Here is a 19,762-nt window from a genome sequence, read left to right as displayed (position 1 = left end):
TGGCAACAGGTTCATAAATGCTTCTCATTACAAATCTTTTGAAATGGGTTGGCTCACACTGTGTTCCCAAATGCACATTATTACGAGCCACTCAAACATCCAGAGATGGAGTTTGTGTGGAGCAGCACACAGCATGTTTACTATGAACTGAGCTGCTGAAAACACTGAATCATGAACTGTTGCATGCAAAAAGCAGGGGTGTGCACGAATAGTTGAATATTCTATCTGCAATAATTATTCGAAAAATAAAAACACTATTCGAATTTCGCTAAAATGATGCTGGCCATTAATGCAGTTAATCCCTGAGCATGAAAACTTTGTCAAGTGAAACGGAGTTATCACTTGGGGCAAAACGCACCACTCATCACTGTCAGTTTTCAGTCAGCCGTCCAATAACAGTGGAGGAGGGCCGGAGCAAATACCACACCGACCAACTGTCACATCCTACTTGTACTACGACTGAACGACAATGGAGAAGTTAATATTGATATGAAAAATAATGCATGCAACATTTCATTCGTGATGCATCTGCCACATTACTTCAGCGGCTATTCTGTATGACAACCACCAAAGCGCCTCCGTAACGCTCACAGGCGTTCTCAGCTAGGCATTTTCAGAAGAGCTGGCTAAAACCGCTTTGGTGTGCACACGACATAAAGAGCCAACTTTCACGCGATCATGCTGATGTGCATGTGTTTTTTTTCCCCAACAAGAACATGTGAAACAATGCAAACACGATAACCATGCCGACTCGAGTGTATATGTATGTGCTTTACAGACATTTTTTCCCCATGCACTCAGCGTGGAATGCTATTTTCTGTACATTTTTTTGTTTGCACTTATTTTTTAATGTTTTCAAATGGAAAAAAAAAAGTCTCTCTCATTAAACAATTTAAATAAACGAATATTCGAATATTTGTTTTTTTATGAGCTCAAATATTCGAATGCAATATTTCGGATGCTGCGCTTCACTCTGAAATGTGCAGTGCATAGGTTAAATTAAATCGCAGCATCTGCAATTTAATAATCACTGGCATTGTGATGTTGATTCTATTTTGATTAAGTATGGCAAAATAAATGATCACACTACTATGACTACTACTACGACACCTGTACTATAATCCCAGGACTCCTACCCTTGCAGTAGTCATTAGGATCCTCTTGTTCCTCATCATCTGAACCCAAGATCTCTTCATCTTGCTCCTGCAGTGAGTCAGGCTGCTGTGCGGCTCCCCTCGGGTGGGGATCAGGCCTGGAGAAAGAAAGCTTATCTTTAGCAAACAGATGTAGCAAACACAACCGCTGGCCAAATGTCTTCACACATCTCTCATCCTAGATGTGCTAGTTACAGGAACGCAGCCAAATATTTATCCAGTGCCTTTAAAAATGTTATTATTACAGTTTAATACCACCATCATCTTGCTACTGCACCATATAATCCATGAATGTTCATTGGGCTTCTCTAATGTCAGACATTTATGAAACCTATAAATCAGGGCAGGTGCAACGTTAAACCGAAGAAACTAAGGTTATATTGCAGAGTGAGAGAGACAGCCTTTGCTGGTTCACTATAGCTCAGCAGGAGCCATAAAGAAAATCTTAAGAGGCGTCAAGCTGAGAGAAATCATAAAGCATTCAGTCTTTTTGAGTCAAGTTGCTGCAGCAAACTTAAAGCCATAGTTCTCACAAAAATGGAAATTCACCCATTATTTATTGACCCTCATGTTGTTCCAAACTTGTAAGACGTTCTATCTTATGTGAAACACAAAATATGTATGTCTGTCCATACATAGTACCCCACTGACTAATTGAGTGAACTATCCTTTATAGCCTATGGCAAGCATGAATATGGTTAACATTTTATATATAAAAAAAAAAAAAATACATCATTGTATGATTAAATGCATTCAGCATTTCAATCATACATATTCTATCAGCATGTCATGGTATATGGGCCAGTTAGGGATATCAGCCCAAAAAATAAAATAAAATAAAAAATTGGGGGCATGTGCCAAGATTCGGAGCGAATAAGACGACCAGACACTATACAATTTTGTCAGTCCGATTGTTTTGATTATAGAAGTGTGATCCATTAATTCTACCTGCATTGCGTCTAAATATTTCATTGACCTTTTCAATATCACGCTACTCATGGTGTCACTTCTATTGGTTGGCTGCACCAGCAGCGGGCATCAATGCGATTAGATATGCAGCTTTGTGCCGTTCCCGCTGATGAGTTCGCCTCGCTGTGTAGCATAATCTCTCTGAAGCAATTGGCAATTTTCTGCATCCTAAACTGGGCTCTGAACTGCAGCTTGGAAGTTCGAAACAAGTCCAGAATAGCATAAGCCTTTACAAGGACACTTTTTGAATTAGTCGGTCTCAATACGGCTTACGAACAATAGGCAAAGAATGTCTGAAGCAGTGGATTAAATGCGGAGTTATTAAACATAACCGCTGCAGAACAGGTTTCTTTCTGTTGGTTTAGTTATACTTTAAAATCTGGCCAAACTAAACCGACTGAGAGGGAAATTAAAAGTCTGCAAGAATTATGAATAATAAATACAATTAAACATAACAGCCTGACACCAGAGCAGAGAAAAGCTTTTTCCCCACAAATCCCAGGCAACATCACATATCACAGATTGTTCCCATAAACATGAAACCGTTTAATTGAGAAGCCGTTATCTCTGCCTGCTTACCATCCGAATCAATTTTGCGCTTCGTGCGTCAATGAGCATTTCAATAATAAAGGCGCCACCAGCAACAAATACACTGCAAATGTCTACTTCAGATCCTGGGGATTTACAAATTCTGCTCTTTTGACTTGATTAGTTTTTGATTGAAGCAAGCAAACTTTGCACAGTTTGCACAGACACCACACATTTTAATGAACATGCTATTAGTTTTAAACAATTGTATAGTTGTGTGCTATGGGCCGAACACAGTGGGTGTTACACCAGAAAATAATTAATTTAGCCAGATCCCAGATAATTAGAGACTGTGCTAGAGGGAGTTAATTAGTGGAGGTGTGTGTGAATGTGATACAGGTCTGAGGGGAGAGTGTACACACACACACACACACACACACACGTGCCCATGGCTCAGAGCAGAGCAGATGTTGAACCACAGCAGTCCTGCCAACCACTACTGCTCTAATCTCAACTCTCATAGAGAGCACTCATATGAAGGGAAAAGCCATAAAACGAATATTCAAATATTCACCAAGTATTATCATATGATTTTTGCTGGAAATATCAAATTAAGCAAAAATGTGATTTTACTTTTGCTTTTAATTTTGTCATTAAAGTCGCCATGAAAATATTTTCCTCCTATTGTGACATACCGTATATGCAAGTGAAATGGCTTTTTGAAGGAGTGTGGAACTTGACTTGACTTGATTGGATTGTTGTTGTTTGCTAATAGCTGGTATCTCATATGAGTGATAGGTTGCTGGTCAGTCCTTATACTGGTGCACACATCTAGGGCCAAAATGACACATTGAGGACGTTGATTTGTTTGAAATGCATTGATGTGCTGCACTCTTTACATCAGGTTTGCAGTGGTATACCAGTCTCGCTGTATATCATGGTCAGACTCTCTCTCAAGTGTGCCAGGGCTATTATCCTGCTGAAAGAGGCCACTACCATGAAGGGTTTACATGGCCTGCAACAATCTTTAGGTAGGTGGTATGTGTCCAGGTAACATCCACATGCAGAAGCAGCAAAACACTGCCTCTGCTGCCATCTCTTCTCATAGTGAATCCTGCTGCCATCTCTTCCCCAGGTAAACGTCGCCACGCACCCAATCTTTCACCTGGTCCAAAAGAAAATGTGGTTCATCAGACCAGGCAACCTTCTTCCATTCCTCCACGGTCCAGTTTCGATGCTAACATGCCCACTGTAGGAGCTTTTGGCTGTGGACATGGGTCATCATGGGACTCTGGCTGGCCCATGGATTGAAAAAGCGGTTTCAAAGCCAATATTTAAAAATAAATCTCTCACTATTAAACCAATCGCCTATAACCACACTGTATAACTGATTACTCACCTGGGAAACCCGTGTTTCCTACACGGCTGTGCTCGTGTCCTCCCTCTCTACGGCTTTCATGAGCAAGCTAATAAAAGCATTCCAACTTAAATATTTCAAATCCATATATTTAATTATTTGGTAGGTAGCAAGATATTTTACATTCAGATATAATGACTGACTAACAGTTTATATTGAATATCAATAGATAATTTAATATTTTTAAGCTATATCACCCAGCCATATTCATGTACAGACTAAAGACTTTACAGTCTCTTAAGAACCTGTACCCTGACTAACTGCTTTATTTCGGTCAAGTGCTAGAAATAACACATATAAAACCAAGTTCACTTGAATGTTGTGGAATTATCACCGTTGCACTTCTAGAAAGAGTGTGTTGACAAAAACTTTTTATTTTATCATTCAAAACAATTCAAAGACAGATGCATTCATTAAAGATAATGATGAGAGCAGCAATCCAAGTAATGGATGCTGAGAGATCACTGCAGACATATTTCTCTGCACAGCAGTCAACGAGACAAGCTACTGAATTAAGGCACAAGTTAAAGACATCATCAACACATCATTATGGTTTTATACTGTGCAACAGAAAAGTGATTTTGATCTACTGTTCATACAATGCTAGACAAATATGTGGCATGACCTTAAAATGTGAACATGTGAGAGTAATGTGAAAACAGCTAAACATGTCTTGAGCGAGTCAACAAGGAAGAACTTGTTTAAGTAGTTTTGATAGGATCATGGTGATACAGAGTTTAGTTATCTGCTGTTGCCAAGCAATGTCGCAACTTACTGCAGTAAAACAGAATTCAAGAGATGTGCAGTCATGGGTGAATGTGCACTTCATGCACAAAAGTATGTGGGACACACCGACACCACACCCATGTGTGCTTGTTGAAGCACATTTGGGTTTAGAGTTCAACATCATGGGCATTAGGGAGTATTTCCTCCTTAAAAGCTTCCATTATTCTGGAAATAAAAAAAACTTTCCACTATACGTTCCAACATGGATTTGCTCCCATTCAGACACAAGAGCATCAGTAAACAGCATTTAAAGTCACGCCATAGTCTGGGCTTTGTTAATAGCTTGATTAATACTAATAATGTTATTTATTTTTCTTCATATTTTATAACGACTGTAATGATGCTTTGTTTGTGGAAATTGTCTTCAGATAACAACTGTTCAGTTACGGGAAGGATGGGGGAAAAAGACAAAACTTTGCCTAATCAGATGTGAAACCCAGACGTCTGGAGAGATTGTGGGCGGTGCTATTTGTACTGTTGTCAGCACAAAGCGGTCGACATACCAGAATGCCTTGCATTTCTTTAGTGTCAGTCTTAAGTATTCACTTGCTCTTTGAGTAATGCGTGAATAGGACATTGGTTATGTTATTTTTGTCTAGTGATGACCTAAGGCCTATTCATTCAAAGAACAAATATTCACCACAACCAAGACTGAGAACTAAAACAATGCTGTTTGATTTCATTTGTTACCAGGTTTGTCTTCATTTTGGAGAACATTTTTATTAACTCACAAATGCAAGCAAAATATAACAAACATTTATCTGAAATTTTCACATCCTGTACCTCAATTGGGACATTCACAAAAAAAATAGGCCTATACACTTTTTTTTTTAAATAATAAAGAATATAAACAATTGGAAAAACAATTCTGGCTGCTACTATGGGCTCAGTGCTAAAAATCTTTTCTACAGACAACCAAATTATAAGTAATAGCAGAAAATAAATACAATAGAACAAAGACACAAGTTCAATGACAGAAAGGGCTGAATTTATGCTGACAATGACTGCATGTCGCAAGTTGTTTCACAGGAAGACCGAGTAATATTTTAATTAAAGCTGCAGTTCGTAACTTTTTTGGGTTAAAAATTATCCAAAATCAATATTTGAGCAAGTACATGACCAGCCAGTGTTCAAAACTATCACCTTACTTTAGCCCAATTCACAACGATTAGCTTATAATAATGTTTTCTAATTTGAGTGGTACGGGTAGGTTTTTGTGGGAAAATCGAGCATGCTGCTGCGTCATACAGTTGTCCCGGCTGCTAGGCTATCGCATGTGAGGATCCTGCAGGTGACGGATCGTTTGTAGCCTTTTCTCACAGCAGCTAGAATAATTAAATGTATCATTTTGATGGCGGATTGTGATCCAGAAAAGATTATGTGTTTATGAAATACATGTGAATGAAATTAAATGATATTCCAGTTTTAAATGTGCTTCTGATTACAGATAGCCTGGGATTACACAAGATTTCCATTTTAAAGAAAACCAGTTCGAAGGGAGCATAGTTTGCTTTTTGGGTTAAAAGAATTTCTTAATATGAAATTCGAATGGTATGACAATTAGATATTAGACTGTACAGAAATTGAAATCTACACACTAATACACACTATACTCAGTCACGCAATGCTGATATTGTTAACATTAATTTGAGAATAAAGTATAACAATAATAATAATTTGCACGGTTTGATGTGATATGAGCAAACCGATCGTTAGATTTAATTACCATTGGTAGCGCGATTTATTGTAATGCTTTTTTTCCTCAGTTTGGTCAGAACAAACGTGGCAGACTTATCAATTGTTCAGATGGCAATATACGGTGAAAATTCTTATTTGGGTCATATTTTCCAAGACGTAGGGTAGAATCTGTGATTCCTAAGTACAGTATCCACACCGGTGCAGTGACTGACAGACTGACACACAGACTCCTCAAAACATTATATTCATCCGCGCTGGAGCCGTGCCGGAGGACAACCCAACGCACGGAAGATAATTCTACACACAGCTGCAATTCCAGGTTTTCAAACAGAGATAGTGACAAAGAGGCAAAACTTACGGACTGCAGCTTTAAAAATTAGGTCAAAAGAAACATGGATAAATCATTCACAATAAGATCAATAACATGTATTTAGAAAATAGAATGAGTGAATTTCCATTTCATGCCGAATTTAAGCACTTGCCATATAGAGCCCTATGCAAATTTCAACTCAATTATACTGTTATCAGCTAATGGATTGTAAAGCAGATATAAAAATAATCTGACCAGAAAATGATAACTGGCTCCTGCAATGAATCATTTCAGGAAAAGAGTGGAGCAATGAGGGGTTAAGTGCCTTACCACAGTGATAAAGCACAATCTCTGCAAAATCTCAGTACAAGTTCTCATCCAATAGACCTTAGTCAGGGTAGCGCCATATTTAATGTTTGACAGGAATGAAAATGAGGCTGTGAGAGACAGAAGTTCAGTGTGTTCAAAAGACTGTACTTTTCTTTAACAACATGCTGATTATTCAGCCAATTAAACGTCTTTCTAACGAAAAGGGGGGGGGGGGGAATCAGTAGACAAACTCTATAAAACAGTTTTGAAGATCCTTTATACAGTGCAGGTTATTGTAAAGACTAAGTATATCCATCACAGCCTCATTTTCATCCATATTAAATTCAATATGGCATCTAACCTGACTAAGGTCCAGTCCAGTGGGATTTTACCATTGGGTTGCCAGACAAAAAACCCATGTAGACAGATCCATGACATGCATTTACTGACCATAATAAGAGTATAATGCACAGTTATGTACTGAAAACTCTAAATGATGACGGCTCTCAGAAGAACAGCAAATCAAACCCGTAACCAGATTCAAATTCTCTCCAATTTGAAATCCTAGTGAAACTAAATGTCATCAAACCAGCAGAGCATTACCAGTTTCTCTGAATGATGGGTGGTCACTGAGGTTGCAGAATTCTCCGCAGTGACAGTGCTCAGGGCTGAAGATTCAAGACGTCAAAGTGAACTGAGGTTTGTTTCGGTCTGTGGCAGCTTCTGCTTAGAATGCAAGACAAATTCATGGATATCTACAGGACAGAACAAACGTTTTTGGACAGAATACTTAAAGTCTGGAACACAAAGGTCCTGCATGTGCGACACATCGATTCTTCAATCCAGAAACATTTAAAAGATTAAGAAACATTAGAATCCTCTGATCAATCCTCTAATTCAGCTCTCAATCGTTGTCCTGGAGTTACCCAGACTGTTCATTTTAGATTCCAGAACCACTGTTTTACTTAATGCCATTAATCCTTTCAGGAACAATGAGAAAAATTAAGATGAGGAATTATTCATCTGGTTGTTTAAGCTGGCAGGGAGCAATAGAGGGGGATGTAATCTACTGTTAAACACGCCATTTAAATTCTGCTTAATCTCAAGTCTACAGCGTATTGTTTTTAGCCTCAGACGGCACGCCTACGGACCGTCTGATACATGTTGCACACAAAATGACAAGAGCTTTCAAAATCAGAAGAATGAATCCAATGCAAACTGTCAAGAATTGTCTAGGTCATATTTCACCCCAAAATAAAAGAAAGAAAACAAAAGAAAAGAAAAAACACTGAACAGACAGCATACCAGACAGACCCTGGAGTAACTGTTAATATACTTAAAAACCCGTGATGAACACCCTCTTTATGTTTTAAACACATATTTTGATAAAATTCATATTGTTGCATGCATTAATGTCAACTTTAAAGTGCCCCTATTATGGATTTTTGAAATTACTTTTCATGCAGTGTGTAAAACAGCTGTGAATGAGTGAATAAGTGAATTAAAACATCCTGCAAAGGTTTAAATCTGAAAGTGCACCGTGTATAAAGTTACTATCTCTCAAAAGAAAGAGTCTGTTGTTGGGGACTCCCAAAACCAAAATATGAACCTTTCATAACCCATAATAGGGGCACTTTAAATTAAATGTAAATAGAGTTCAAGTAAAACTTGAACTATTTTACTATTTACACAGTAAACATATTTAAAATGCAAGTTGGAAAAGTTGTTCAATCCATAAAAAAGTGCATTTGCACAAAGAAATGCAATCGGTATTTTCCACATACAGTTTAACATTAATAATAACAAATATTAATCTAATAAAATGCTCTTGAATTACAATTCATAAATGGAGGAAACTACAATTCCATGTATTTATTAAGTATGTATTAAATACGTATTAGTAGTTATGTATTTATTCTGTAAGTGATATTTACACTGCAGTAAAAAACTTTAAAAAAAAAATCTAAAAGTATTTGTTAATGAATTGACTTAATTTTAAATTGATTTTGAAAATCAAAAATCAAAACATTAGCCTAATAATACTGTTGTAATAATACAAAATTGTTTAAATAATTTCTGAGTATGTACCTTTGCCCTTATTTATAAAAAAGATTTTGCATTATGAATGATATATTATATATATGAACAATGATATATACTGTCTTTTCTTGACAATTCATTGCCATTCATTCCTTTTATGCAAGTACAGTGCACATGTTTTTACCATAACACCTTTAGACAAAGTGATGTTTACTAAGTATCAGCTCGGTACATTGAGTACACAGAGGAAGCGTCAATCGCTTGTGTAGAGTAAGTTTGTGAATCTTTGAAATTGGCTTTACTATAAAACCAGACTGCTCATTGTGACTACATCACAGGTGATGGGTGATCAGACAGGTTGCATCAAAGAGGTTATTTTCCTATCGCCTCATCCGGATCCTGTCTCTGAATCACATTTCCATAATTCCCTCCATTACTTTAAGTTGTTTTTCAGCAAAGGCGGCTTCTATTAAAAGCCCCAAGCCTTAGCAACCAGCCTGGACTATTCATCTGAACCAAAACTTCACCTCCGGAGCCTCTTGATGCATGCCATCCTTCATAACACATTCAGCGAGAGAAAAACAAGGGGGCTGTGTGTGTCTGTGCATGAGTGTTGGTCCGTGTGAGCGTCGTGAGTGGGAGTGAAGCGTTTGGTGCACAGAGAGTTAAATTCACTCTTAATACAGAGCTCAGCCTTCAGAACTTCTCCAGCCCACACAACAAACCACAACACGTCTGACATTCTCTTGTCTTGTGTCAGAGAGCTCACGCATGCATCAAAACAAACCGCTCTTCCAGAAACACAAATGCCTGACTCTTAAGACCGAGCTACCATTGTTTTCACTCGCGTGCGGACTGCACTGCAGCATTAGAGCTCGAGGCAAAGGAAGGCTGTTCAAATCGATTTCATTTAGTGCAAAACCCGTCCCTTGAGGCCTTTCCCACCTGTGGTTTTGCTCGGGTAACAATCTCCTGATTGCATCGAACCAGGCAAATTCACTAACCATTGCGGAGGCTTTTCATTAAGACGCAATTTGGGGTCCAGCCTGATCGTATACAAATCTCCACAAAGGTGAAGGTGCGCAAAGCAGCAAGGGGCCGTTGATGCTGTTTATCGCACGGCTGCAGCACAGCATGCATTCAACACGTCTCCCTCGCTCTCATCTCCCCTCTGCCACGATTCATCTCAGACAGACCCGTTACGAAAGCTGGATTTAATCTGAAAACTTCACACAGCGCGTGTTCAGCATGCATTTTTAAGCAGCATCATCTTCAAGGATACGCGTACATGTCTTTTGAGAGGAGTTTGATCGACTCAGAAAGATGCGTGCAGAGCTGCAACATATTAGAATTTTGATGATAAATCACTGCACTAGGAGTTTATTGGTGCAAATTTATCACATTTTGGGAAACTGTTTCTATTCAGTTTGGGTAACACTTGTTATTAGGAAATACTTATTTATATTAAGTATTACACTAATTAAACATACATTTACATACACTATTAATATATTAATTTGAGAATGGCAGTTTTTCTGCTAAATATTTGTATAATGAAATATGATGGAAAGAAGAAAAATATGCATAAGTATGTCATTATTAAAATATTTAGAAGAAAAAACTATTAAAAAATACATTCATATAACATTTTGTTGATATGATGAGAAGAAAAATATGCATATCAACAATCGTATAAATATATTTTTGAATACTTTCTCTGCTTTATATTTGCATAATGAAATACTTCTGCATTTTTCTTTTCATATCAACAAAACATTGTACGAATATATTTTTGAATGTTTCTGCTAAATATTTGCATAATGGAATATTTATACATAGATTTTATTTTCATTACATCAATAAAACATTATAAGAATATATGTTTGACAAGTATTTTTGCTGCTAAATATTTGAATAATGTAATATTTCATTTGTTTTCTCCTTTTAATATACCATTGCATAGACACATTTTTATAATTGCAGTTTTGCTGCTAAATATCTGTATGATTAAATAATGTTACGATACTATAATATTACACAAATACAGTTCTGTCTTTTAGTTATGCAAGTAAATGAATATGTTATACAAATGTTCTCATACAACTCTCATTCTTAAGCACCTAATATTTCCTAATTTATAATATACCTAATAGTTCATTTCGGAATAAACAGTTTCCTAAACTCATCTAATTTTAAAGAGCCCTTCAATTATTTTTCCCTTTGAAGCTCCAAACATGAAGGAAAATAACTTGCCACAAGCAACTAGATGAAACTACATTCACCAAACTGTCAAAGCACAAATGAAATCAAAGCTCTCAAACACATGGCACACCAGATACGAGCTTACGAGGCACTGAAGACGCAAACAGAGGTGTAACTTTGCTCCTTACCTACAAGATGCGCGGATGCCCATGAGAGACAGTGCTAATGAAGGCAACAGGGGCTGGCAGGCCAGAGACAGAGCCATGTACCAGAGGCAGAGGAGGGCCACCTCAGTGCACACAGATGCACAGTGAGGCAGAATGCTGAGGAGCTCGATCCCTCCCTCTCCTGCTCGCTCTGCTTCCGTCAGCAAAAAGAGCCCGCCCTTCCCTCTGTGCCACACGCTCCGATTGGCTGGGGAAAGCTAGCACTGCATTGCAGGTAAAAACACTGCCGCCTCCTCATTTCTCCTTCATAACGCCATGCGTTCTGCCGTCACTCACCCCATCTGCTCTCTCTCTTGAATTACAGCAGAAAAAGGCAGCCAGCTCACAAGAAGGCGAGTTAGATGCTCTCTTGCTCATTAGATCCGTGTCTCAGTCTAAACAAGCCTCTTTACAACCTTGTTAGTGAAGGCAGGTAAGTAGCACTGAGTCACGGCAGTGAGAGAGAGACAGACAGAGAGAGAGTCTATAAGAGGGCATTTGACACATTCAATTACCCTTATCTCTCGTCCCTCTGAGACGTGCACATCTACATGAGAGCTACTTGACTGAGAAAATCTCAAATGAAAGACCCCAATTTATCATTACAATAGTATTATAGTATCTATTGCAATTTAAAGCACAGGAGCTTTCAGGAGAAGGAATAAATGATTAACCTTGAATTGCAAAAGCCAATCAGACTGAAGTCTCTTTTCCACTAAAAGTGGAAAAGCTTCTGCTGCAAAAAACTGAAAAAACACAGAAAAAAAAATCTGTTTTTAACCCGCTAGTCTTGAGTACACTAATAGCAGTGGCCAGGAGAAATTAGAAAAAATAAAATAAAACATTTGACGGAAAAATAAATAAATCTATCCAAGTACCAAATAAAAAAAAAATTAATTTAAAGTTTAATAATTTTTTTCAGGAATCAGTTGGATTACACTAGCTGAACTGTATTTGATTTTAGTAATAAAGAACCAGCTGAGAAATCGGTTGTACTACACTGGTTGTGCTACATGTATGGAAGCCTGTTTCTGCCACTGAATTAAAAAAAAAAAAAAAAGTTATTGCGACTTTTTCCTCCCAATTCTGATTTTTTTTTCCCCTCGCAATTACGAGTTTATATCTCTCAATTCTTTTTTTTCTCAGAATTGCGTGATATAAACTCACAATTGTGAGTTCTGAAGTCAGAATTACAATTTATAAAGTCAAAATTGCGAGATAAACTCATTCATCAAAAAACAATTTCTCGCAATTCTGACTTTTTTTTCTCAGAATTTTGAGATATAAACACATTGTGAGTTTATATCTCGCAATAGAGCTTGGCAACCGACGTCACTGCGCAGTGCATTCTGGGACGTAAACAAGAGGGCGCCGCCATATTGTGAGGCCACATCAGGCGAGACTTAAAACAAAAAAAAATGTTGAAAAGTCGATTAAAAGAACGAAATGTACTATACAGAGACAAACTTATACTGGACGCAAGAAAACGGTACCTGGAAAAGATGGCCAACCACCCGCACCTATATTTTTGCCTGATTTTGATTTAGATAACCGCACCCGATCGTCACATTCAGGGTTCATATACGGTCATGAAAAACCTGGAAAAGTCATGGAATTTTAAAACAGCAATTTCCAGGCCTGGAAAGTTTTGGAAAAATAAATAAACCCAGGAAGTTTTGGAAAAGTCATGTTTCACAATTCTATGTACAGTAGAATTATGCTTAATCAGGTCTTGAATTTCGGTGTGGGATTGCGCATATTCCCGCAGCTTTCGACTTTAAAATGAGGGAAATTCCTGCAAAACATTTATTCAATATAGCGTGTAGGTTAGATGAGTAAATAAATTCACACAACCAGTCATTTGAAAACAGCGCGAGTGATTCAGCTGTACAGCGTCTTCTCTCTTTGACCTTCTCTTCACATCAGCGAATCTAGTGCTGCTGCACGCTACAATACAAGACTTTAGCTCGTGTTTCGGTACAGTTGACAAAATTGTCAATTGCCTAATCAGTCATTGTTGCATCGTCACAGAAATGTATTATTTGCACGTCTTTTTAAGTCTTTTGGTACTCGTGCGCTCCAGAGGCGCTTTTCTGTGCGCTGCAGTCACATCCAAAGCGCTCGCTGCAAACAAACAAACAAAGCTTGTTGCTCTTAAGTGGCCAAATACACACAAAATAACATCAAAATGGTCGTCCTGGCAAGTATCCTCATAAGCATTGTTGGTTTTGTCTTAAGTTGCGAACGCATATGTATAAGTATTGGATCCATGAAACAGGTCTTGTGACAGCAGCCTAATAAAGCTGTGCCGTCTGTCATTAAATGTTAATCAAACAACAAAAGACAGAGGAAATCCCTCACTGCTCTTGACTAAATAATGTTTTGTTGTATCCTATTTAAAACATTCATATTACAACTTCCTCGGCGCGTCGCAACAAGTGGCCTCACAAAATGGCGATTTTTCCCATCAGCCACCGCGGCGCTAGAGCAGTGACGTCACGCCCCCATCCCCTATTGACCTATCGGTAAGCCCCGCCCCCCTTAGTTACTGTTGCTCCCTCGGACAAACAAAGGGAGTTGCTCACTGTCTTTCAATGACAGCTGCAGTGTGAAAACCTTGTCCCACGATGTTTTTGCACTATTTTGGACACAGAAGGCCACCAAACGGGAATTAAATATTCCATGGAGGGATTTATAAAATATTTAAAAATAAATACGGTGGGTAACTGGAAGCGAGGGTTTATAGATCACAATGTAAGCGGGAGAAGTCTCATCACGATCGCGGATGACAACATGCAGGATCAACACTGTTCATATATCGCAGGGTATGATTAAATTAATGTACATTTAACCAGTTTAATATGGAGAAGCACTGAAATGTAGACCTTCGTTTATGTGTTTTTGACCTACACTGTACAAGATGCGAGAACAGTTCGCTATTAAGGTTTGTACGTTAGCATGGACTCACTAACTTTAACGTTAGCTAGTTTTAGCCAGAGATACCTTGATAAAGCACAAGATAACATTAACATTCTGCTTGAGCAGATGAAAACTGTAACTTAATGAGTGTATGACAACCAGAAAATTAAAATTTTTGTCTTCATTTGTATTGGGGTTGAATACTTAGGGACATTTTGCTCTGTTTTGTTTGGATTCAGGAAATGTAATAAAATCAATTATATTGCCCATCCTCTCAGGATACCTGGAATTAGTGTTACAAGTACCCCAGGCACATCGTTTTAAGCATAAACCCCATAAAACCAATGCGAGCTTCGGATCTTCCAATGTTTCTCTATGGCGCTGAAACCTAAAGATGTCCGAGTTCCGCTCCCCGTGCAGCTGATACTCGACTGCCATTGGCTTTGCCTGCGTTCGAGGGGAGGGGCTTACCGATAGGTCAATTGTGAGTTTATATCACGCAATTATGAGAAAAAAGTCAGAATTGTGAGATAAAAAGTCGCAATTACCTTTTTTATTTTTTATTCAGTGGCGGAAAAGGGCTTCCATGTATATGTTTTTGATTCGGTCCAAAAAAAAAAAACGGCTCATAAAAGTCGTTTGTTCAAGAACTGGTTGGACTACACCGAACTGTGTGTTTCGGATTCAGAATAAAAAGTACTGAATCAGAGTTAATAGAGGGTATGCACGTGACGTCACGGTCCGCTGGAGTGAGTGCAGTACCGCCCTCTGAGTGGCAGCATTGGTTTTTAGTGTGAATGCTGCGACAGAATACACAAAACGCATCTAAAACGAGAAGGAGCTTTGTGATTGACTGTACAAAAAGATTTCACAAGAAATCTGAGGCATATTTTTACAGACTGCCAAAAACTACAGAAGCAGATAAGCAAATGAATCACAGCAATTCAAAGAAAATAGACACTAGGCAGCGAAACAAGGATTTGCAGTTATCATTTCATGTTAATATGTTGAATTTTGCGGTAAAATCATACCTTATATATTGTATTGTTATATGGTATTGACAACTCAATTAAATATTTACCATCTTATATTCTGCATAACTGGATGTTTTTAAATGAACGGACGACATGACGATATATATAACACTAAAATAAGTGATCACCCGGATTTAAACCAACCTATTTTGTATTTACAAAATGCGTTCACAGGCAAATATGCTTTATTTCCCCAGCATCAAAATCAGGCACATATACATGTCAGGAAACATGATTCCTGGCAGCATGTCAATATCTATGGACCATTGGATATTTGTTAAGTTATAAGCCTTTAGTTTAAACTAATTATCATTTGTTTAACTCGCATTTTCACAGCTTCCCTATTAAATCCATTCACGCTGCAGCTCTTTTGTCACTCAGTCCGGCTGAGGGGGGCGTGTTCCCGGCGGGAAAGTGACGTCAATGCATACCCTCTATTGTTTGTGCTGAATGTTTTTGATTTTGTAAAAGGATTAGCTCAAAAGAGTCATCTGATTCAGGTAAAACATACAATGCAATCAGTCAGACTTCATTGGTCGCACTGTATATTTCAATCCATAAAAACAACTGTCTCATAAGAGCCATTTGTTCAGGAATTGGTTGAAATGCAATGGTCACTCTTGCATGATTCTGATTCAGTCAAAAACAATCTAGAATTAGAATCTAGTTTAGACTACAACGTTCACGCTGTATGTTTTTGATTCAAGTATGTTAACAATCCAGCCATGCTAGTTGCCAGTCCCAATATGGACAAACCCTCAGCTGATTGCATTTACTTTTTTGTTGTCATACTGGACAACTACTTGAACATTTTATTTCTCCATTTTATCTGAAATTAAATGATTTTGTCTTCTGTTGAGGTCCGACTCCACATAATACACTCTCTCTCCACTCATCAAGCACTTTTCTAATAGATGGAGAGACGTGGGTGGAGGATGCTGGTATGAAGTAATACAATGTAAAAAGACTCTCCACTATGAATCACAAAATAACTGACTGACATGGAGCTGTTCATTACGATCTAAAGATGTACAGACGGCAAAAAAGTCTTACTCAAATGCACAAGCAAAAATCTGAGGAATGTGCAGCATGCAGGACTCTTAAAAGAAAAGCTGCCCTGGTCTTACAGTAGGACACGTCATTAGATAAAATGCATTTAATGGTCTACTAGTTTCTTAGCAACCACAAAACCTTTGGAAATAGAGAAAGGTAGGGTCTCCCTGACTGACAGGGCTATAAAACACTTTGCCATGTGTATTGCATAATTTACCATTATGCAATTAACAAGCTTTTCATAGCGTTGATATATTTATATAAGCGTTTGCGTGTGTCTGTACTTCAGGACGTATGCACTTCACTGCTTTGTATTCTTGACATTTTGTTCCCATTTCAGCCCTGAATAAATTATACAATTTGAGAAAGAAATCGTTTCCGCTTTCAATTGCACATCAACATATTTATGCCTCAAAGAAATTATTTGCATGTTGGTCTAGCTGCATATAGCGACACATTGAGCCATGGTGGGCAACACAAGTGTGACATTTCCTAGAACCCATTCCCCTATCATTTCCCGTCTTTATTCATTCTTCCATTACAGCAATAGACCAAAAACATTTATTCTTCAAACTTTACAAAAAGAAATGTATAGATCTTGTATGTATTCTGTCAAGTGTTTTGAGTCCTGATGGACATCAAATCTTGTCCCTAATGTAGATCTTTGGTCAGCTTAAAAGAGGCTCTTCACAAGGATTTGCCTGCATTGAGGCTTCAACAATTTGGCTCTTGAAGGCAAAAAGTTTTCAGTTCCTCTCTCTAAAGAGCAGCCCCGAAGCATGAATCTGTTAATCTGTATATTAATCTGGATTCAAATTACTAACGACTCGTTTAGGCTGTATAGAGTCGATTCTTTATTTTGGGAGACAATAACTTTATTTATTGTACACTTTTGGATTTATAACTTTGCAGATCATTTACATTCACATACAGCTACATTACACACTGCATGCAAGGCAATATTGGAAATGGCATAATAGGGGCACTTTAAGATATTTTTGATGAAATCTGCAGATTTGGACGACTTAGAAAAAAATCAGACATGATAATAACACTGTGCGGAAAACAGTGTGGGCCGTGAATTGTTTTAAGACATGGTTAGCTCAGCATCAACCTCAAACACATCGAGAAATCACAAATGAACTCCATTCGGACCAGCTAAGGAGAACCTGAATCGCCACATCAATGAACCTCCTCTTAGCCATTCATGGAATTTAATGCAAGACCCTGAGTTCGTGTCCATTGTTAAACAAATCCGATAATCCAGTAGGGACAGAACATCACACTGTGTCATTTCAAAGCTTGTCTTTACATTGAACATAAAGGCCAATACACACCAAACCGATGTGAAAGAACTAGCAGAAACAAAAGCTGATGGCCAACCAGCATGTACGTTCTGCACCTGCATGAGAAATAATAACTGTCCACAACAGCAGATGACAGTAGTCTGTATTCATCATTGAAAAAAGAGAATGTGAACTAGGAATGCAAATATACAAACTGTAAACAAAGCAGAGCTAGATTACCATTTTAAATATGAATCATGAGGATCAGTTTGCTACATGTGGCCATGTTGTTATGGATATATTCAGATATTGCTTGCTTTGTGACTTTCTGTGTCACTTCTGGGGTGAATTTGCTTGACCAACTAGACCACAAGGAAAATCAGAGTGTGGAACTTGTTCGCCCTTTCGTGAAACTCCTGACTGCACCGATCGCCATTTAATTGATTGGATATCACCCTCAAAATGTCGCTAAACATTGGTGTGACTGCACCTTAATGAGCATTAGAGCTACCAAAAACTGACTGCATTCTGAATTCTGGTGTTTTGTGCTTTGTCTTCCCATTGCTTCAGGCAATCTCTAGGGCTGTGACGGTGGCAGATTTTTACCACCGCGGTGGTAATGGACCAACTACCGCTGGTGGCGCGGTGTTGTGTATATTTATATATATATATATATATAATTCTGAAACACAAAAATAAATAAATGAGGCTCAATTATCTATTAACAAACGTGCGTGTTTACTTTAACACTTCCGTCAGTGAACACTCAGCCTGCAAAACACTAAAATAAATATCAAAGAAATACAGTTAAATAGGAAAGTAGCCTTAAATAAGAAAGTTAAATACATCCTGTCTACCTCACGCAAGCGGCGCGGCGAGAACCCATTATAATCAGTGATGCTGTTTACACTAGATGTGGCGCGATACAACACGACAAATCCCTCACAGTAAACTGCCTCGTCTATTTATATTTACCTCTGTCTTGTTCGTATTTTACCAGTTTGGAGAAAGCCTCACCAATACAAACCTGACCAGCCGGGCGTTTGTGATCACGTGAACTTGACACTTGTACAAATGCGGATGGGTGACATGAATGGAAAAGATTCCAGATCGGCGATGTAGTATTCGGTTTCCCAACAAGGTCCATCGCTCATCACGAAATCAATTTGCTGAATAAACTGTATTTTCCTGCGCTCAAACCTGCCAATCTAAAGGAAATGCCGTGCATGGCGTTAGGGATGCAGCGATTTACCGGTTTTACGATTAACCGCGCTTTAAAACGTCACGGTTAATTAATCGTAAAGGCTCCGCTACACCGAGTGTTTCTGTTGTATGGAATGGAACTGTTGAAACATGAGCAAAACGAAAACAAAGTTACACTAGCGGTGCACCAGCTTAAAATGCCGTGTTTATCAGAGACACGGAGGCTACTAGATTAACTATGACAGAGGAACCAAACAGCGATCCTTTATTTCCACCAGAGAAATGACTGAATTCGATAGTGTGGGACCATTTTAAATTTGGGTACATCAATATTGCCGTAAAAATCGCTGTTAAAGAGTGAATACATAAGGGATAATGCACAGCTAGCCAACCTGTTCTGGCTGTGCAATAAACGATTTTAATGCACGACGTGAAGGCAAGGACCACCTGACGCGACGTCCGTTAGCTCAAACATTCTGCCGCTTCAGAGATGAAATAGTGCGGTGAGAGAGAGTGCGGCGTGTGTGAAGCGCGCAGTCAGCGGAGGCTCGCGGCGGAGCCAGGCGCGAGTATAAACGAGGCTTTAGCCTACCTGCATCTGCGTCACTACAAACAATGAAGATTTGAGTTTAGTTATTTAAACAGTCA

General features: G+C 38.3%; 1 protein-coding gene across 2 annotated transcripts in view; it reads right to left on the bottom strand.

Annotated features, from left to right (window-relative positions):
- Nucleotides 1-19,762, bottom strand: part of srpk1b (SRSF protein kinase 1b) — a 57,253-nt gene that overhangs the window by 25,975 nt on the left and 11,516 nt on the right. The window contains exons 1-2 of one of the 2 annotated variants that reach the window (XM_058792040.1): nt 11,602-11,716; nt 1,137-1,252 (exon numbers count right to left, since the gene is read on the bottom strand). In XM_058792040.1, the coding sequence (XP_058648023.1) occupies nt 1,137-1,252; nt 11,602-11,678 (193 nt within the window). In that variant the 5' untranslated portion in view covers nt 11,679-11,716. Of the gene's footprint in view, nt 1-1,136; nt 1,253-11,601; nt 11,717-19,762 lie in introns of those variants that run through there. The other variant, XM_058792041.1, reaches the window with a different exon arrangement.

This window comes from Onychostoma macrolepis, chromosome 11 (genome assembly GCF_012432095.1).
Source record: "Onychostoma macrolepis isolate SWU-2019 chromosome 11, ASM1243209v1, whole genome shotgun sequence".
NCBI lineage: Eukaryota > Metazoa > Chordata > Actinopteri > Cypriniformes > Cyprinidae > Onychostoma > Onychostoma macrolepis.
This window is presented reverse-complemented; position numbering and strand designations above follow the sequence as displayed.